Source organism: Pongo pygmaeus, chromosome 23, assembly GCF_028885625.2.
Source record: "Pongo pygmaeus isolate AG05252 chromosome 23, NHGRI_mPonPyg2-v2.0_pri, whole genome shotgun sequence".
NCBI lineage: Eukaryota > Metazoa > Chordata > Mammalia > Primates > Hominidae > Pongo > Pongo pygmaeus.
The window spans coordinates 31,712,082-31,733,844 of record NC_085931.1 but is presented as its reverse complement, the minus strand read 5'-3'; the positions used below and the strand labels follow the sequence as shown (position 1 = coordinate 31,733,844).

Below are 21,763 nucleotides of genomic sequence, written 5' to 3'. Positions count from 1 at the left end.
GCAGAAACCTGAAAGTAAGAACCAGGGACATTTTAGCCTCATAGTTCTATATAAATATACATCCTGGGCCAGGCACAGAGGGTCATGCCTGTAATCCCAGCTTCTGAGGAGGCCAAGGGTGGGAGGATTGCCTGGGCCCAGGAGTTGGAGGCTGCAGTGAGCTATCATCTTACCACTGCACTCCAGCCTGAGCAAGACACTGTCTTAAATAAATTTTTAACTTTTTTTTTTTTTTTGAGATGGAGTCTCACTCTGTCCCCATGGAGCTGGAGTGCAATGGTGCAAATTGCTGGTAAATTTATTTTTAAGACAGGGTCTCGGCTGGGCGCAGTGGCTCACGCCTGTAATCTCAGCACTTTGGAAGGCTGCGGCGGGTGGATCACCTGAGGTCAGGAGTTTGAGACCAGCCTGGCCAACATGGTGAAACCCCATCTCTACTAAAAAATACAAAAGTTAGCTGGACGTGGTGGCACGCGCCTGTAATCCCAGCTACTCAGGGGAGGCTGAGGCAGGAGAATTGCTTGAACCCGGGACGGGGAGGTTGCAGTGAGCTGAGGTCACATCATTGCATTCCAGCTCTGGGCGACAGAGCAAGACTGTCTCGGCGGTGGGGGGTGGGGGGAAGGATCTTCCTCTGTCACCCAGGCTGAAGTGCAGTGGTATGTCTGCTCACTGCAACCTCCGCCTCCCAAGATCAAAAGATCTTCCCACCTTGGCCCTCCCTGCACAGTAGTTGGGACTACAGGCATGCATCACCACGCCTGGCTAATTTTTATATTTTTTGCCGAGATGAGATTTCACCATGTTGGCCAGGCTGGTCCTGAACTCCAGATCTGCCCATCTTGGCCTCCCAAAGTGCTGGGATTACAGGCATGAGCCACCACACCCAGCCATAATTTTAAAAAATGGCTTCCTGAGGTTTTACAAGAAAATATGCACCTCAAAATACACAAATAGGCATGGGAATAGGGTACAGGTGAAGTGAAAGATAAAATGTACTGAGAGCTGGGAGTAGGAGAAACAAGGCCCTGGCTGAGGGGGTGTCAGTGGGCCTCCCAATACCTCAAGCCAATCCACTTGGAAGTCTCCCAAAGTTCATCAGGAGAACCACGTACAGCCAAGAACAGAAAAGGATTCAAGAAAGCCGCACAGGTATCATGCCCTGATCTGCAATGAGGCTGCTCACTTCCCATGACTTCTGCTTGATACCATTCAACCCTGGTTAGCTCATGCTGAAGAAGTATTTACTAGAAGCCTCAGATATAGCTGCCTAGAAGGAAAAAGATCCAAGTTCTCTGTGGTGGTGCAACCTGTGGGAACTATTGCCTCATGCTCAGAAGGCCAAACACTAGGCTCCCATACAGTACCTACAAGGCAGACACTCTGGGAGCCAGATTTTTTCTCTTTTGGAGGGAGACCCCAAGTGCTCTCCTCTGGGTGCCCGAGTGTTGGAATGGGCAGATGCCAAGACTTCATTCTAGCTCTTGGTCAGCAGCAGCACTAAGGGGTCTCTGAGGAGCATCAGAGATTTCACCACTGCTCAACTGCCAGGAGGCTAGTGGGGGTGGACTGAGGAGACACTGAAACACCGAAGCTGCTGCCACCACCGGCTGATGCAAGTTTTATTGAGACAATATACAAACAGGCCATGGAAACAAGGGTTTTGATGCTGGGACCAGTAACGTAAAACGGAATACAAAAATAAAAAGGCACTAATCTGTTAAGAAAAGACACTCAATGTATTCTAAGAATATAAGTCATTTAATACTGTTAATTTTATAGCACAAAATAAAACAAGCTATGATCCCCAAAAATAATTTTAAAAGCTTACACAGAAAATATTATTGCCTGAAGTTTATGATCTTTAAGTTACAGGTCAAAAGAGTTTTACGTTGTTGTTGTTTTTGTTTTAAAACACACAGTGAAGACCGTCTAAGAAGCAAGGCCACTGTTCCTCCTGTAGGGACAACGATCCTGTCTCAGAGACTTGTCCTTCTGCTCCTTTAGAAAATAGAACCAGCACAGTGTCCACACCGACAGCAGTTACCAGGGGCATAGTCCTCCGGTCCCAGAGGGTGGAGTTGAGGCAGAGCTCAGTGGTGTCCACAGAAAGCATTAGTCTTAGGTACTGTGTTAAAACCATCAAGAATTCATTCATGTTTAAGAAGTTAATAACCATAATATTAAAGGATTAAATTATAAACACCTGGCACAAAACCACATCATCCCTTTTCAAAAATAAAATGTTCATATTCCTCTGAGCAAACATCACAAGAGCAGTGGCCATCTGCCTCAGGCCTGCCTTGTCTGTAAACAGCTGTAAAGGAAAGCTAGCACAGCGCCAAGGACACATGAGCTCCCAGGAGGGCACAGCTGTCCTTCCCTTTCAGCTTTCCAAACATGAGCACAGAAGGTGTCTAGTCTGGGTGACCAAAGTCCTCAAACGGCAGCCGGTCAACACATCGTCTTCCTCGTTAACCATGTCGTCAGGTGGTTCCACACAGCACAGACACGGCTGACTCCTGTACCGCAGGTCCTTCCCAGGATACACAAGTTTTTAACCAGTCAATGCCCTCTAGTACGTAATTTGTTTCCTTCCCAGGTGAAAAACCATAGTGAGTTAATTTAACATCCAAGTATTTCTTTAAACATGGTAGAGCAGAGCAAGTAGCAGTTATGAACATCCACCCTCTGGGTCAGATGTGCACTGCTCTATGGAGCACAACAGTCTTCCCAGACTAGTGGGGAACCCAGGCACGAAGCTGAGCTGAGGCAGCAGTGCTGCGTTCATATGTTTAGTGTGAAAAAGAGAGTATCCCTGCCTGATTAAAAAAAACTGACAAGGTTGTAAGTCAGTAAGTTTGACTAGTTTTGGCACATATCTGGAGTGCAGAACTCAAGCTCGCCTTGTTTTGAGCTCTGAATCTCCTGGCAGCCCTGGATGCCATTTTCATGGGCTGAAGTAATGAGCTGATTAATTATGAAACCAAACCACAGGTATACTCTAGGTATATCTGATTCTGAAGTGCGCCACAAAAGGTGAGTCGGGATATTGGTCAGTAGACACGGCTGAAAGGAAACCTTGCTTTCCAAAATGGCCACAGACTTCTTGCGCTGTGAGTCAACTGCTGTAATTCAAAGGTGTCAAGCCCTTCAGCTAAACCTGGTTGAAAAAGGCCTAAGAGTCTGTGCCCTCCTTGAACAAGGCACACATTCCTCCCTCTGCTGGAAACTCCACTCACAGCTCAACATGGGCAGGGATGAACCATGTCACTGGCCAAAGGGCAAACACTGTTTCTAGGCAGAGTTTGGGGACTCTGTGACATGTCTGCCACTTGTGGGTGCTATGCCAGGCCTGAATCCAAAATAAGCCAACCTGACACACCTAACCAGAAGCGGCAACTGCCGCAGACCGTGCAGAGCAGGAGGCGGCCACCGTTCTCACTGGCAAGGAAGGGCTAATCTCCAAGGCTTTTAGAGGAAAACCACAGATGGGAAGCCATGGTGATAGTTTTCCCAACTGACCATTAATTCTGTCTCAGGAACACTCTCAAGATTCATGAATACAGCAGTTATCTGCCTGATGGAATACTGATTTAAAGAAAAATCGAAAAATGGTTGTTTTGCTGGTTCTGTCTCCAGAATGCATTGCTCTAAATCTCAAAACCTAGGAACCTCCAGACAGGGCCACAGTCACAGCAGATGCTCAGTAAATGAAAGCTACTCATTAGGCTGTTGCTACATTTCTAGGTCTGCTGTGTTCACTATGAGCTGGGGCTTGTCTTTACCAGGGTCCACAAGGGAGAGCAGACTAAATTGCACAGGGTTCCCAGAATTTTAGTCTGCTATGTGCAGCAGATGATGGATGAACCACATGTATATACCAGCTGGCTAGTATGAACAGGCCTCTTTTAGCTAACAGGGAAATGCTTTAACATCAATACACTGATAAGTGGTTAATGATAAACTGGTTAATGGTCTCCCTAGTCACTAAAACACTAAGACATCAAATACATTAATGAATTTCCAGAGCTTGCATTTCCTTTGCTTGGGAGCATCACAGACACTTACTTAGACCGTGAGACCAGTATGAGCAGCACCAACTTTCTCTGGCAGCCTGGCGAGATTGGGCCTGGGCATGGAGGTCTGGGCTTCAGTGAGTGGAGTTTAACGATTCATTAATGAGTCCAATGATTCTATGAACAACCCCACTTTTTAAGGAAGTTTAAAGTCTTAACCTTAAAGGGGTACATTCACTGAAAAGCTGAACAGAAAACTGGCCAACCGCCCTCCAACCCACTGCTCTTATCACTGGCAAAACAAGGTAAGCAAAGGTTTCCCTAAAGTACCCCCCAACTCTGATGCTTTTTAAAACAAAGTAATCCAAGGGGCTGTGCACATAGCATGGCACATCACAACTGCATTATTTTGTGTGTTGTCTGCTACATGGCAAAACAAGGTACTACTGGCAACCAAGACAATAAAGGCCTCTGCTTCAGGGTTGTTCTTTTCAGATTTCTTTAGTTACAGCAGCTTCAGTTTAGAAGCTCAGAGGCATGAGTCATTCCTTGCACTATCATAAAAACCCAACCTGCTACTTAACCTGTTTAGAACACACAAGTCTAGGCCAGGCGCGGCGGCTCACGGCTGTAATCCCAGCATGTTGGGAGGCTGAGGCGGGTGGATCACCTGAAGTCAGGAGTTCGAGACCAGCCTGGTCAACATGATGAAGCCCCATCTCTACTAAAAATACAAAAATTAGCCGGGCGTGGTGTGCGCGCCTGTAGTCCCAGCTACTCGGGAGGCTGAGGCAGGAGAATCGCTTGAACTCAGGAGGTGGAGACTGCAGGGAGGCGAGATTGCGCCACTGTACTCCAGCCGGGGTGACGGAGCGAGACTCCATCTCAAAAAAACAAAACAAAACAAACAAACAAACAAAAAACAAACAAAAAAAACCCCACACAAGTCTAATTAATTAGTTTTCCAAAACCAAACCGAAACAAAAGAAAAAAAAAGCCAGATTTTGGAGTTTTAGGACAGAATTCTCTCTTCCTTAAGGTTCACTTCCTGTTGTCCAACGAACAGCAAGATGGCAGCTGAGTCACTGCTTTGTGGAACAGCAAACATGCAGTATCTCGCCATGGCCTCAAGCTTTTTCTGGTGAACATGACACAATCAGTCCCACGTACAAACAGGCAGCAATGAGAAGGAAGACCCTTTCCTCGTCAACTTCTCTCCACTTGTGTGCTTCCATCAGTATTTCCAGTTTATAATCCAAAAGAACTCTAAAATCGGCTACTCTTTGACAATACGACTATGATACAAACGTCAGGAGGCAGCCGCTGTGTGCATTCCAAATGTGTGTGCGACTGCCAGTCTGCAGAAAGCTGGACTTCGGCAATGCAGTGTGACTTGCCTATGAGAGAAAATGCTTTCCCACTTCAAAGGAGACTAGGACAGGCAGAACAACAAAGCAGCAGGAAACAGGGCAACAGCAATCACTCGTTTTCATCTGGGTTTTGAGGGTCAAAGATTTTGACGTGCGTAAAGGGGAAAAGCCCTTTGCGCCCATTCACCTCGCCTTCCCACTGGCCATTTATATTCATCCTTGTGACTTTCACGATGTCACCAACCTGTACGGATGAAGAAGACAAAGTTAGCATTTCTCTGCAACAAGAAAAAGACAGTTTACATTAAATCACAAACACTACCTTATCCAAAGGGCCCATACATTATTATTTAGACACAGGGTCTCACTCTGTTAGCCATGCTGGAGTGTAGTGGTGAGATCCCTGCTCAATGTAACCTCTAACGCCTGGGCTCAAGTGATCCTTCCACCTCCACCTCTTGAATAGCTGTGACTACAGGCGTGCACCAGCAGGCATATTAATTTTTTATTTTTTATAGACGGGGTCTGTCACCCAGGCTGGAATGCAGTGACACGATCACAGCTCACTGTAACCTTGAACTCCTGGGATTACTTGAGGTCAGGAGTTCGAAACCAGCCTGGGCAACATGGTGAAACCTCATCTCTTCTAAAAAATAGAAAAATTAGCCGGGTGTGGTGGTACATGACTGCAGTCCCAGCTACTCAGGAGGCTGAAGTGAGAGGATGGCTTGAGCCCATGAGGCTGAGGCTGCAGTGAGCTGTCATTGTGCCATGGCACTCCAGACTGGGCAACCGAGTGAGACCCTGTCTCAAAAAAACAAAAACCAAAACACACACACACAGAAACAGCTTTTGAGCACAAAGCAGCTCCCCACCCAACACCAACCCTCTATTTTGGCCACTAACCCCAACAGGATAGAAATGAACACGTGATTCTGAGAATGGTTAAAGTCAAATTACACAAAAAGGTGTATTTTAAAAAAAGACCTTCAGGTGGTAGCCATTGTAGACAGGGTGTTACTCTGTTCAGCAGAGCACTAATCTAAGGTTCTGTATTGTGTACTTAGGTCCATAAAAACGCTACTTGAATATAAGACCCACCTAAGATCTAAGACAATAAGAAATAAGCTTTTGTCTGCTTAAACACATATAGAACCAGGCATAGTGGTACGTGCCTGTAGTTCCATGTACTTGGCAGGCTGAGGTGGGAGGACTGCTTGAGCCCAGGAGTTTGAGACCAGCCGGCTCAACGCAGCAAGACTACATCTCAAAATAAAAACAGGCACAAGGTTTTTATGGCACAGTCCAGTGGTCCATGCCATGAACTTTGGAGCATGCAGGACACCAAACAAATGTGCTGGATCTGCCACTTTTAGAAACTACATGACTGTAGCAAACTGCTTAAGTTCTCCAAGTCTCAGTTTCCTTCCAACTTTGAAAGGTTCTTGCAGTAATTAAATGCTTGTTACTTGAGTAGAGATTCCTGAATAGAACCCAGCCCCCAACCCCACGCCCCCTCTAATGATCACACCCTTTGGATGCACGAAGGGAAGAGCTGGAATTAGCACTGAGAAGCACAGCACTGTATATATCAGAGGATTTCCAACCTTGTCACCAACAAGGGTCCTCTCAAATCCAATGAGAAACAGGCTGAAAACGGGGTCTAATAAATTACTGTGATGGATACTAAGCAGCCAAGGAAGACTACGGGAAGATTAAAGATGAGGCTAAGGATTGAAAGCTGCCAAGAACACTCACACCTCACGCCTTCCAATTAACTTGTGAGTCTGGCGGTCTTCAACAGGATACTTTCTACATGATCCTACCTAATCAATTAAATAAATTGACTGAACATCTACTCCATGGAAAATGGGCAGGTCAGTTCGTATCCTTAAAAAACTTCTGTCTTTTGAGTGGGATACACAATGAATCTTTGTCAGATAATAACATAGTGTAAAAAGCACGAAGTGGCCGGGCGCAGTGGCTCACACCTGTAATCCCAGCACTTTGGGAGGCTGAAGTGGGTGGATCACTTGAGCCCAGGAGTTCAAGACCAGCCTGGGCAACACAGTGAAACCCTGTCTCTAAAATACAAAAATGAGCCAGGCGTGGTGGCATGCACCTGCAGTCCCAGCTACTTGGGAGAATGAGGTGGGAAGATCGTTTAAGCGCAGGAGGCAGAGGTTGCAGGGGTGCAGTAAGCTGTGATCACACCACTGCACTCCAGCCTGGGTGACAGAGCGAGACCTGGTCTCAAAAAAAAAGAAAAAGAAAAAGAAAAGAAAAGAAAAGAAAAAAAAAAAAAAGGCTAGGCGCAGTGGCTCACATCAGTAATCCCAACACTCTGGGAGGCCAAGGCAGATGGATCACCTGAGGTCAGGAGTTCGAGACCAGCATGGCCAACATGGCAAAACCTCGTCTCTACTAAAAAATACAAAAATCACCAGGCATGGTGGCAGATGCCTGTAATCCCAAATCCCAACTACTCGGGAGGCTGAGGCAAGAGAATCACTCGAACCTGGGAGGTGGAGGTTGCAGTGAGCCAAAATCGTGTCACTGCACTTGGTGTAGCTGGACGCAGTGGCTCACACCTGTAATCCCAGCACTTTGGGAAGCCAAGATGGGAGGATCACTTGAGGCCACATGTTCAAGACCAGCCTGGGTGACATAGTGAGACCTAGCTTCTATTGGAAAAAAAAAAAGAGAGAGAGAGAAAAAACACATAAAAGCAGCAAGTGGCAGAAAAACACTACTAAATCACTGCTGCAGAGCACAGGATCAAGGAGCTACTGCTTAGACAGAGGGAACCTGGACCAGCAGAAGTAGGTCAAAGAGCAGCCTAGGAAGAGAATGGCTGAGAGACTTCTGGTGGCCCCTTGACCATTAGTGCCTCATTGTGGCCTTGCAGGAGTTTCCACATGCTAAAACACCATCATCATTCTTCATGCTGCTTTCTATCTCAACACAGAAAAGATATCCTGGCTGTTATGCAGCCTGGCTATGGAGCAGCTTCTTCCATGGCTCTACCGAACAGTGCTTGTGCTCAGATCCTAAAATGGTTGGTAGCTTGGCAGCCATCTTGCTGTTTCCCTCATCACTCCCTATTCTGGTGTGGTGCTCTTCCTCTGGGTTCATGGTACACGGATCCAACTCAAAGAAGCACTCACTTTGGAGGGCAGATCAATCTGGTTTTTTTTTTGGGGGGGGGTGGTGATCTACACCTTCAGAGAAACTTCTCTAGTAATGAACTATAGAAATGATCCCTGAAAGTATAGTCTTAGAGGGCAGATCAATCTTGATGTGGGTAGATACCAACTCAGTTCAAGGGGCAAACTACACCTGGAAGATGTGGCTGACCTTATCAACAGATTAAGAGGAAACACATACCTAACGCATCATCTTTATTAATTTTCACCCTATGGAACAGGACAATCCTAATCATTATTAGAACTGTCAAAATACTATCTTTGTGGCTGGCCGCACTTAGCACTTGGGGAGTGGGCACATTAACTCTAAAACACATATGCCAGGGACACTAGTCAGCCCTTTTATGTCCACCAAGAGTTAAATGGCAAGAGGGTACCTCTTGCTGCTGGCAATAGTTTCCTACAGCCCTACTTGTCCAGAGTGTGGTCCAGGAAATGACTCTACTGACTGGCATCTGGCACTTGATTCAAAGAGCAGTCAAGGCACTGGATGGCCCAAGCACTGGTCGTCACAGCAGTTTTTTGGTTCCATAATCAGCCTCCGCTACCTGTACTGATATGCTGAGATTGTATGCTTTCAGGTTACATAAAAGTAAGATCAGGAGTACACTGGTGACACTGGAATCATAAGTTCTAACTTGACTGACGTGAATGGGTCTCAGTGATCAAAGAACATCCTGCGAAGTTGTATGCACATGCATGAATGTATGCTGTTTTTCTGAAGACTGCACAACTTTCACTGGATTCTCAAAGGGGCTTATAGCCCCCAAAATATCTAAAACAAAACAAAGCCCATGTACTATAATCACCAGACAGGTATCATCCTGCTCTCTGTGGCTTTTATTCCTCTAGTCATTCAACAAATATTGAACATCTATGTGTAGGCCGTGGAGAGATACAACAGAGGACACAAAGGAGACAAACACCCCTGGCCCTCACGGAGCTGCATGGGTCCACTGCCTGCCCCTGTGTTCTCTGTGCACCTGCACCTGAATCAGAGTAGCCGGAGAGATAGAGGCTTTAAGAGGGCTAGGCTCCCTGTCTGTGTGCCCTGGGTAGCAGTCAAGTAATCTCATGTGCTCAAACCCAAAACTGAATGCTATCTAATAGGGTTTTAATACTGAAGACTTGGTCTCTTTCTTAAAATTACCACTATCCTTCAGAGTAGTAACTTGATTCAAGAGGGCTGTTTACTGGTTAACATAGAGATTTTATTTGGGAAAGGCAGGGGGCAGGGCTAAAGGTATCACAGGCCAGTATGCTGTGGTACAAGAGTATGTGGGCTTTTGGAAAGGAAGAAGTCAAGACATGATCATATATATAGAAAACTTCACAGATTCCATAAGGAAAGATACAAATTCAGCAAAGTTGCAGGGTACGAGATCACCACATAGATATCAGTTGTGTCTTATATATTGGTAATGAATAATTAAGAAAGTAATTCCAAGCGGGCATGGTGGCTCACGCCTGTAATCCCAGCACTTTGGGAGGCCGAGGCGGGCGGATCACGAGGTCAGGAGATCGAGACCATCCTGGCTAACACAGTGAAACCCTGTCTCTACTAAAAATACAAAAAATTAGCCGGGTGTGGTAGCAGGCGCCTGTAGTCCCAGCTACTTGGCAGGCTGAGTCAGGAGGATGCCGTGCACCCGAGAGGCGGCGCTTGCAGTGAGCCAAGATCACACCACTCCACTCCAGCCCAGGTGACAGAGCGAAACTCCGTCTCAAAAAAAAAAAAAAAAAAAAAGAAAGGAAGTAATTCCAGGCAGGGCACAGTAGCTCATGCCTGAATCCTAGCACTTTGGGAGGCTGAGATCATCCTGGGCAACATGGTAAAACCCCAATTCTACTAAAATACAAAAAAAAGTTAGCTGGGCATGGTGGCAGGCACCTGTAGTCCCAGGTACTCAGGAGGTTGAGGCACAAGAATTCTGCCACTGCACTCCAGCCTGGGCAATGGAGTGGGAGTGAGGCTCTGTCTCCAAGAAAAAAAAAAACGATTCCATTTACAATAGCATCTAAAATAAAAATATCCAAGAATAGGCTGTGCGGTGGCTCATGCCTGTAATCCCAGCACTTTGGGAGGCCGAGACAGGTGGATCACGAGGTCAAGAGATCGAGACCATCCTGGCCAACATAGTGAAACCCCGTCTCTACCAAAAATACAAAAATTAGCTCGGCGTGGTGGCGCATGTCTGTAGTCCCAGCTACTTGGGAGGCTGAGGCAGGAGAATCACTTGAACCAGGGAGGCGGAGGTTGAAGTGAGCCGAGATTGCGCCACTGCACTCCAGCCTGGTGACAAGGCCAAAACTCTGTCTTAAAAAAAAAAAAAAAAAAAAAACAAACAAAACAAAAAAAAACGAGAATAATTTAACCATGGTGAAAGACTTGCATACCAAAAATTATTAAAGACCTAAATAAACGCAAAAACATTTGTGTTAATGGATGGAAAGACTTATGATTAAGATATTAATACTGGCTAGATGCAGTGGCTCACACCTGTAATTCCAGCACTTTCGGAGGCTGAGACAGGAGGATCACTTGAGCCCAGGAGTTTGAGACCAGTCTGGGCAACATAGTGAGACCCTGTCTCATAAAAGAAATTAAAAAAAAAAAAAAAAAAAAAAAGCTAATACTATCCAAAGTTATCTACAAATACAACACAATCCCTATCAAAATTCTAATAGCCTTTTTTTTTGCAGCAATGTGAAAACCAATCCTCAAATTCATATAGAATTGCAAGGAACCTGAATAGCCAAAACAATCTTGAAAAGCATCAAAGTTAGAGGACTTATACTTCCTTGACTTCAAAATTACTATAAAAAGCTATAGTAATCAACAGTGTGGTGCTGACATATGGAGAGACATACAGAACAATGGAATAGAACTGAGAGTTCAAAAATAAACCCACACATTTATGATCAAGTGATTTTTTTTTTTTAACACGTGGGAGTCTCACTATGTAGCCCAGGCTGATCTTCAACTCCTAGGCTCAAGCAATCTTCCCACCTCAGTCTCCAGGGTACCTGGGATTACAGATGTGCACCACCACACCCATTTTGGCCAACTGATTTTTGACTAGGGTGCCAAGTCCATTCGACAGGGAAAGAATAACCTTGCTGGGACAACTGCACCAATTTCCACATGCAAAAGAAAGACTCGGAAACCTTACCTCACACTATACATAAAAAGTTATTTAAAATGGATCAACAGCCTAAATACAATAACTAAGGTCAGGCATGGTGGCTCACGCCTGTAATCCCGACATTTTGGGAGGCCAAGGCAGGTAGATCACCTCAGTTTAGGAGTCCAGAAGAGCCTGGCCAACATGGTAAAACCCCATCTCTACTAAAAATACAAAAAATTAGCGGAGTATAGTGGTGAGTGCCTATAATCCTGGCTACTTGGGAGGCTGAGGCAGGAGAATCGCTTGAATCTGGGAGGCAGAAGTTGGCAGTGAGTCGAGATCGTGTGTGCCACTGTACTCCAGCCAGGGGGAGAGAGTGAGACTCTGTCTCAAAAAATATAAAATAAAATAAAAAACAAACAAAAACGCCCTAATAACCCAATTTAAAAATGGGCAAAGAACTTGAAAATATTTATCCAAAGATTTGCCAACAGCCAATATGAAAAGATGCTCAACATCAGTCACTAGGAACATGCAAATCAAAACCACAACGACATACCACTTCACACCTACTAGGATGGCTATAATAAAAAATATGGAAAATAACAAGTGTTGATGAGGATGTGGAATAATTTTTTTTTGGCGGTGAAGAAGGGAGCCCTTATATACTGCTGGTTGGAATGGAATATGGTACAGCTGCTATGGCAGCTTTTTGACAGTTCCTCAAAAAGCTAAACATGGGAGGCTCATGCCTATAATCCCAGCACTTTGGGAGGCTGAGGTGAGCAATCAGTTGAGGTCAGGAGTTCGAAGCCTGGCTAACATGGCAAAACTCTGTCTCTACTAAAAAATACAAAAATTAGCCAGGTGTGGTGGTGCGTGCCTGTAATCCCAGCTACTTGGGAGGCTGAGGCAGGAGAAATCGCTTGAACCCAGGAGATGGAGGTTGCAGTGAGCCGAGATTGTGCCACTGCACTCCAGCCTGGGCAACAGAGCAAAACTCCGTCTCAAAAAAAAAAAAGCTAAACACAGAATTACCCATTTGACCCAGAAATCCACTCCGAGATATATAACCAAAATAACTGAAAGCAAGGACTCAAACATTTGTGTGTCAATGTCCACTGCAGCATTATTCACTATAGCCAAAATAACGAAAACAACTCAAGTATCCATCAAGAGATAAATGGATTAACAAAATGTGATATATACATAACAATGGAATATTATTCAGCCCTAAAGGAATGAAGTCTTTATCTTATTTTCCTGTACAGATGGAGTCTCACTATGTTGCCCAGGCTGGTCTCAAACTCCTTGCCTCAAGCGATCTTCCCACCTTGGCCTTTCAAAGCACTGAGATTACAGGTGTGAGCCACCCCATGATGGGACAAGGAATGAAGTTTTGATATATGCTACAATCTGGATGAACTCTGAAAACATTGTACCCAATGAAATAATTCAGACCCAAAGGACAAATACCGTATCATTTTACTTATATCAGGTACCTAGAATAGGTAAATTCATAGACAGAAGGTAGATTGTTGGCAAATTATATAAACCTCAAGCTCTTAGTGTGGGAGCAGTCATGAGAATAAACTTCTCTCTGTGAACCCCTAGCTGATGGTTCTTCTCACTCAACAGCTATCACCAGAAAACAGCTATCGCAGAAAACAGAGGTCAGCCTAATGACCAGGATGGGACAGGCCCTGCCTGAACCACACCAGGGCCCCAATTCCATGGCATTCTGACTTAATTTACACATTAGGAAAGAGGAACAAAAACCTTTTAAAAATATTTTTTTCTGGGCCGGGCGCAGTGGCTCACGTGGTCAGGAGTTCAAGACCAGCCTGGCCAAGGTGGTGAAACCCCATCTCTACCAGGAAATACAAAAACTAGCCCGGCCTGGTGGCAGGCACCTGTAATCCCAGCTACTCGGGAGGCTAAGGCAGAGAACTGCTTGAACCCAGGAGGCAAAGGTTGCAGTGAGCTGATATCATGCCACTGCACTCCAGCCTGGGCGACAGAGCAAGACTCCATCTCAAAAAAAAAATATATATATATATATAATATATAATATTAAATATATATAATATATATTATATATAATATATTATACATAATATATGATATATAATATATTATGTATAATATATATTATAATATATGTTATATATTATATATACATACACAAACATATATGTATATATTTTTAAATATGAGAATCTTCTAAAATTCTAAAGGACTTTCTAAAGATTCCTACGTTTGCATGGTATTATAATCAAGGAAAAAAAGCACTTTTGGTACTGAAGAAATAAAGCTGAGATGCTGTGAAGGACAACTGACACAATGTCAAAGACAGAAGGGTGGAGGAGGATCCTGGTCGGTCCTGATGAAAGGTCCAAGGAGGCGAGTGGAAATGATTCCTCGGGCACCAGACATCCACACACCACCACGGGATGGGTAGGACACACCTGAGATTCTTGCTTAAGGTGAATGCTAACTTGTGGGCCTTTCTGAGAAGCCTTGGTAAGAAGGCTTCACGTTGCTAGAATGTGACGTGAGGTGAGGGACAGAAGCTCCATTACACTGGGAGGCTGTAAGCTTGCCGCATGGACCCCCAGGGCTGAGTCAGATGCTTCATGATGAACACATACAGGCCCAACAGCACTGCAGGCCACCCAGTAGGAGGAACTCATGATGATCCCTAAGAGATTACAAAGTCCAATCAGTATTACTGAAACCTAAACTTACTTTGCAGATTACTTCACCTCAGCAAGCAGAAGCAGCAATGAAGAAAATGCTAATACAAATTTAATTCTAAGCAATGAAGCAAAACCAATTGGTAAAGTGGGAATCTGATAATTCCAGGTCAGTCAGTAAAGGAAGTTGTACCATGGGCCCTTGGGAAGGCCAATTCAAAAGACACAGAGACCAGATGTAATCCAAATTACTACAGGTTTTGAAATGGGGCAAAGACAATCCAAGAAGAAATTATAAAAACGCAATCACAGATGACACAGAGCAATTATGGGAATGAAGAGCAAGAATGTTGAGGATGCTGGTGAGCTCAAAGAACAATGAGTATCACTAAGAAAAAAATGCCAAAAAAAAGAGCACCAAAGATGAGGAAAGGGTGTTCTTAAGAGCTGACCAAACACACTGGCAAGCAGGAGTAAGAGTCCAAGACTAGTCTCCTGTCATAGAGAAATTACATCATAGGACACTGGAAGACTTAGGAAGGGTCAAGTCTCTCGTTTTTTGTCAAAAGATGGCAAATTCCATAAAATGTAAAAGTGAGCTTGAAATGAAACCCAGACAAAATTCTGGATGCGATTAGCTAACAGATGGTTTGTGAGGATGTAGAATGGGAAGTGGAGCATCTGGAAGCAGCATGAGCCCACCAAGAACAAGTCATGCCAGATCAACCTCACTGTCTTTTTATAGATATTAAAAGGCAGATCCGGAGAGGCTGCATAGAAGGACTTTAGTACAAAGATCTGTTGGTGCTTTTACAAAACCTGCAGTTAGGAAACTGGAGGGTAATGAATATGCTAGATGACATAACCAGGATTTTAAAAGATTCAGATGCTGGGCGTGGTGGCTCATGCCTATAATCCCAGCACTGGGAGGCTGAGGCAGGCGGATTACCTGAGGTTAGGAGTTTGAGACCAGCCTGGCCAACATGGTGAAACCCTTTCTCTACTAAAAATACAAAAATTAGCCAGGCGTGGTTGGCAGGCACCTGTAATCCCAGCTACTCGGGAGGCTGAGGCAGGAGAATCACTTGAACCTGGGAGGTAGAGGGTGCAGTGAGCCGAGATCACGCCATCGCACTCCAGCCTGGGCGACAAGAGTGAGACTTCATCTCAAAACAAAACAAAAAAAAGGATTCAGAGATGTACGCAGATGGTATGACAAGACCAAGAAAAACCAAACCAACAACAACAACAAAACTCAAGAGGGACAACTATGGGGCCATGCACTTAAGTCCACACACTGGGAAAGGCAAACACAAGAAGGGGACTGGCTGTGGCTTCTTTCTCCCTGGTGGAGAGCCAGAACACAAGACTTGTCAGCTACCAGAGCCATATAACATGAGACAGACCACCTCATGAAACTGTTATGGGCCAGGCGTGGTGGCTCAAGCCTGTAATCCCAGCATTTTGGGAGGCCGAGGAGGGCAGATCACGAGGTCAGGAGATGGAGACCATCCTGGCTAACACAGTGAAACCCCGTCTCTACTAAAAAATACAAAAAAAAATTAGCCGGGCGCGGAGACCATCCTGGCTAACACGGTGAAACCCCGTCTCTACTAAAAAATACAAAAAAAAATTAGCCGGGCGCGGTGGCAGGCGCCTGTAGTACCAGCTACTTGGGAGGCTGAGTCAGAAGAATGGCGTGAACCCAGGAGGCGGAGCTTGCAGTGAGCCGAGATGGCGCCACTGCACTCCAGCCTGGGAGACAGAGCGAGACTCCGTCTCAAAAAAAAAAAAAAAAAAAAAAAAGAAACTTATGTTCCAGATGTGCCACAGGAAAGACATCTTTGTTTTGTTCACTACTGTATCCCAAGTTCCTAGCCTGTCACATAATAGGCACTCAATAAACTTTTGTTGAAGTGAATGTTTTTTTGGAGGTGTCCAAGTTGAGACTGGAGGGCCATGGAGTTAAGACTCTGAAGAGGGCTAAAAGCACTGGGAAAATGATTGAACTAAATGACCTAAGGTATCAATACAACCTTTCTGCTTGATTTATATCAATTTCATCCCAAATCACTTTAAGTCTCACTTGTAAGCCTGGGAAACTATTTTTCCTCCACACGATCTGTTTCACTGACTTCAATTCCCACAGATCCCCAGCTTGTGTCACCAACTGTTTTCTTATGCCACACCATGGAGGAAAAGCACAGGTGAGGCTGCATTTAGACACTTAAATACAAATTTTCATACAAATAGTCATGGGTGTGTGTACCCAGGGTTAAGTACAATTCTAAAGTTGCTAAGATATTTCTTCCCTTTTAGTCAGAAAAGCATACTGGAATGCAAATGAATGAGAATTATATTATTACATGACAGTCAAGCATTTACTCTAAATTTAAAAATTAATAAACAAAAAGAAATTGCCTGTAAACCTGACCTTGTCAGTTGTGAGAAACTGGCTGTTTCATGACTCAAATGAAGGCAATGCAAGAAAATTGTTAATCTCCTCGGCTCAGCCCTTTGTGATATGGCAAAAGCCCACTGCCCTGGCTGTCTTTTGCCACTTTTGCCCTTTGCCCAGCATGCTCACCTATCTACAGCTATTCAGTGACGTTAGTCTCATCACACAAGCTCTACTCACCTTACAGATACCAAGTACTCCCCTTCAAATCAAATCTCAGGATCAACTCTCTTCTTGCAGAAAAGTCAGCAAGAAAAGAAAATAGCTAAACACAGACTGGTTTTAAAATATCTCTTTACTTATAGGAATCCTCTTTTGAAAATCAAGATTAAAAAAAATTGTAAAATAATTTAAGGAATAAAGTCACCTAAGCCATCATCATTCTCTGTAATACTATCTAGGGGAATAACGAAGCTTCAATTATTGGCACATTTTGTCCTACTTGTCTGTTTCTCATTTTAATTTTAATACTTTTCCTAGTAACCTAATTGCAAAAGTCCCAAGAGTTGTTTTTAACAAGATCAGACAGGCACCACTATCCTAATAATAGTTTTAGAAGATAACGATCATAAAAACATTTACCCCAGCTACTCAGGAGGCTGAGGCACGAGAATCGCTTAAACCCGTAAGGTGGAGGTTGCAGCAAGCGGAGATCGCGCCACTGCACTCCAGCCTGAGTGACAGAGACTCAGTCTCGAAAATAAAAAAAAAATGTACTTATGCTATAACCTAAAGTTTCATTTAAATATACAGAAAGCGAAATACCACTAAATGGAATTTGGTAAAGGTCTATTTCTCAGGTCCCATTTACATTCTTTCTCAGTCAAGCACCAAACAAACCCTTGGCTGAAGCTCAGCTGGCTGGGTTAGTGTCACGAGGCTCAGGTGTGGAGAACCTCTCTCTGGGGCCAGAGAGACTAGGGGCTATGTAATGGCCAAGTATGTAGGTTATCTTAAAATACACAATCATTAACCAGGCTTCCTTCCTCCTACTCCTGACCTCTCTCAGGCACCTACTTATCCACCCACTCACCAAGCTCTAAGTGATCCCTTCTGTGATACCTGGTGTTCCTCCCTACAACCTCCTAGTACTCGCTCCAGTGAGCACACATGCACGCACACTAGATACAGGTTTCTAAAACACACATCCTAGAGCCAGAGGTCAACAGGCAGGTACCTAAAATTCTGACTGGCAGCCTCGATCTTCAAGGTTATCAACGAGCAGCTGCCAAACACACACGAGTCACACCCACTCTGACTCCTAGCTCCCCAATCCTATGCTATGACGGACGTGAAAATGCCTCAAAAGGCTGAAAACACAATGCATGCTACAGGGTATTAACAGCCCAGAGCACCTCGTGTTATTCTAAGGTGCTGAGGCGTAGACCAGGCCAGAGGCATGCACCTGTGCCTAGGCAGGTCTGTGTGTGGGTGAGAAAGCTGGAAGGCCTGGCCAGGCGCAGCGGCTCACCGCCTGTAATCCGAGCACTTTGGGAGGCCAAGGCGGGCAGATGATCAGAGGCCAGGAGTTCAAGACCAGCCTGGCCAACATAGTGAAACCCTGTCTCTACTAAAAACAGTCGGGTATGATGGCGGGCACCTGTAATCCCAGCTACTTGAGAGGCTGAGGCAAAAGAATCGCTTGAGCCCAGGAGGCAGAGGTTGCAGTGAGCTGAAATTATATCAACTGCACTCTAGCTTGGGCAACAAATGAGACTTCATCTCAAAAAAAAAAAAAAAAGGAAAGAAAGCTGGAAGGCCTGCTCAGCCAGCACTCCTATCTGTGGAGGCAGCCTCCTCAGACCTGGAGCCTCTCAGTCCCTGACCCCCACCACAGCCTCAAATGCTCCTTTTCCTTATAGCCAACTTGAAAGGGAGGTAAAAATCAAACACTGAAACAAACCTTCAGGTGCAGTTCATTCAGATACTACTACTGGTCCAAAGATAAACTTGAGGGCCAGGCATGGTGGCTCACGCCTGTAATCGCAGCACTTGGGAGGCCAAGGCAGGCAGATCACCTGAGGTCAGGAGTTCAAGACCAGCCTGACCAACATGGAGAAATCCCGTCTCTACTAAAAATACAAAAAAATTAGCTGGGCATGGTGGCGCATGCCTGTAATCCCGGCTACTCCAGAGGCTGAGGCAGGAGAATGGCTTGAATCCAGGAGGCAGAGGTTGCGGTGAACCGAGATAGTGCCATTGCACTCCAGCCTGGGCAACAAGAGCGAAACTCCATCTCAAAACAAAACAAAACAAAACAAAAACAAAAAAACACTGAGGACAAGCTATGGAAAAATACCCATGAAACCAACTCTAGCTAACTTTTATCTGTGGGCAGGCTGCTTGGTGAGTCAGGATTTGGTTTTTTTGAAGCAACAGGGTCCCTTACTTCATCCTTCTGAAATGCGCTTAGGGTCTCTCTCAACATTCTCCCCACTTTTTTTGAGATAGGGTCTCACCCTATTGCCCAGGCTTAAATGCAGTAGCATGATCTTGGCTCACTACAACCTCCAATTCCCTGGTTCAAGCGATTGTTCCACCTCAGTCTCCTGAGTAGCCGAGGCTACAGGTGCATGCCCACCACGTCTGGCTAATTTTTGTATTTTTTGGTAGAGATGGGGTTTCACCATGTTGGCCAGGCCGGTCTCAAACTCCAGACCTCAAGTTATCCACCAGCCTCGCCCTCCCAAAGTGCTGGGATTACAGGCATGAGCCACCGTGCCCAGCTGAGAAAGAGTCTTTTTAAAAAGTAATATTTAGTTAGAAGAAAATGACTTGGCCAAGTGCAGTGGCTCATGCCTGTAATCCCAGCACTTGGGGGCTGAGGCAGGCGGGTCACCTGAGGTCAGGAGTTCGAGACCAGCCTGGCCAACATGGTGAAACCCTGTCTCTACTAAAAATACAAAAATTAGGTGGGCAGGGTGGTGCATGCCTGTAGTCCCCGCTACTCGGGAGGCTGAGGCAGGAGAATCACTTGAACTCAGGAGGCGGAGGTTGCAGTGAGCCAAGATCACGCCACTGCACTCCAGCTTAGGCAACAAGGCAATAGAGCGAGACTCTGTCTCAAAAAAAAAAAAGAAAAGAAAATAACTTGGTAATTAAAATGTTCAAGTTCTATTTCATGCTATTCTAATTTACAAAATCCATAACAAGCAAGGGCTGATGTATTTTAAAATCATTCCTCTATGGCTGGGCGTGGTCGCACATGTCTATAATCTCAGCACTTTGGGAGGCCAAGGCAGGCAGATCGCCTGAGGTCAGGAGTTCAAAACCAGCCTGGCCAACATGATGAAACCCCATCTCTACTAAAAATACAAAAATTTGACGGGCATGGTGGCAGGCACCTGTAATCCCAGCTACTGAGGAGGCTGAGGCAGGATAATCATTTGAACCCAGGAGGCAGAGGTTGCAATGAGCCAAGATCATGCCACTGTGCTGGAGCCTGGGTGGCAAAGCAAGACTCCATCTCAAAAAAAATCATTCCTGGGCCGGGAGCGGTGGCTCACACCTGTAATCCCAGCACTTTGGGAGGCCAAGACAGGCGGCTCACGAGGTCAGGAGATCGAGACCATCCTGGCTAATACGGTGAAACCCCGTCTCTACCGAAAATACAAAAAAATTAGCCGGGCGTGGTGGCGGGTGCCTGTAGTTTCAGCTACTTGGGAGGCTGAGGTAGGAGAATGGTGTGAACCCAGGAGGCGGAGCTTGCCGTGAGCGGAGATTACGCGCCATTGCTCTCCAGCCTGGGCGACAGAGCGAGACTCCGTCTCAAAAAAAAAAAAAAAAAAAAAAAATTCATTCCTCTACCAAGCTCAAGAGAAATTCTAAGACATTTTCATATTTCTCAACTGCTTCCAATGTTAGAAATACACAACCATACAAGTAGCTATGTATTTGTATGTTGATTTTGCCTCTAGGTCATGGGTCTTCCTTAATTATTATCTTTCCTTACCAGAAGAAAAACCAACGACTGCAAAACTAAATCTGTTAGGCTTTGGGAACAAAAAAGAGCAAGGAGGCTGAGAATTTGGGGCAAACAAGGAATAGGACAGAACAAAACAAGCTGTGAAACACTAATAATGGGCCAGGCATGGTGGCTCACATCTGTAATCCCAGTACTTTGGGAGGTCGAGGTAGGAGGATTGCTTGAGGCCAGGACCTCGAGATCAGCCTGGGCAAACAACTCTTTTAAAATTACAGAGACCTCATCTCTATAAAAAAATTTAAAAATGAAACGCTAACAGTGCATTTCTTCCAAAATCATCCAGTGCTCTAATTCCATGAGCTTAAATGAGCAGAAACTAAACTAAAACTAAAAATTAAAACCAAACGTCAAAGGACCCAAAAAGCTAATCTGAACAGATTTTACCTCTAATGCCAAGGCAGTCTTGTCATAAGCACAGGGTACTCTTTTCTGGATTGCTTTCGCAAAGACAGGTCCATTCTGTGTGGATGGCAAAGGGGTGATTGCTGCCCCAGGAGAACCGGAAACTGCAGGTAGAGGAGTTGTGGTCTGAGGTTGAGCGTATGCATGAGCAGGTTCTGGGATCCCATAACTGTTGGAATTCCTATTTCCATGCTTTCCGTGTGGTGAGGATCTCACAAGCTTTTCGACATAAGGGACAGGAATCATCCCAACCCGGCCATCCTTGTTCCGGGCACTCCACCACTGTTCTTCAGGCTTCTCTATTATCACTAGGATCTCACCCTTTTTAAAGGGCAGGTCTTCGGCATCATTCCCAGGAAAATCATACAGAGTCCGTACATATTCCAGGTTATCTTCTGCTGTAGGCAGGTTGGGTGCTGAGACAGATCCCATTGGTGGGCTTGGATACCTTAAGAGAGAAAGAAAATTACTCTAAGACAAAAATCTTACTCTAAGCCAG

General features: G+C 45.1%; 1 protein-coding gene and 1 pseudogene across 1 annotated transcript in view; both read right to left on the bottom strand.

Annotated features, from left to right (window-relative positions):
- Positions 1–1,595: 1,595 nt before the first annotated feature.
- The window catches only part of CRKL (CRK like proto-oncogene, adaptor protein), a 37,200-nt gene continuing 17,032 nt past the window's right edge, over positions 1,596–21,763 (bottom strand). The window contains exons 2-3 of the mRNA XM_054469099.2: positions 21,247–21,712; positions 1,596–5,633 (exon numbers count right to left, since the gene is read on the bottom strand). Of these exons, the coding sequence (XP_054325074.1) occupies positions 5,499–5,633; positions 21,247–21,712 (601 nt within the window). The 3' untranslated portion in view covers positions 1,596–5,498. The remainder of the gene's footprint in view (positions 5,634–21,246; positions 21,713–21,763) is intronic.
- Positions 8,595–8,668, bottom strand: LOC129023732 (small nucleolar RNA U3; annotated as a pseudogene).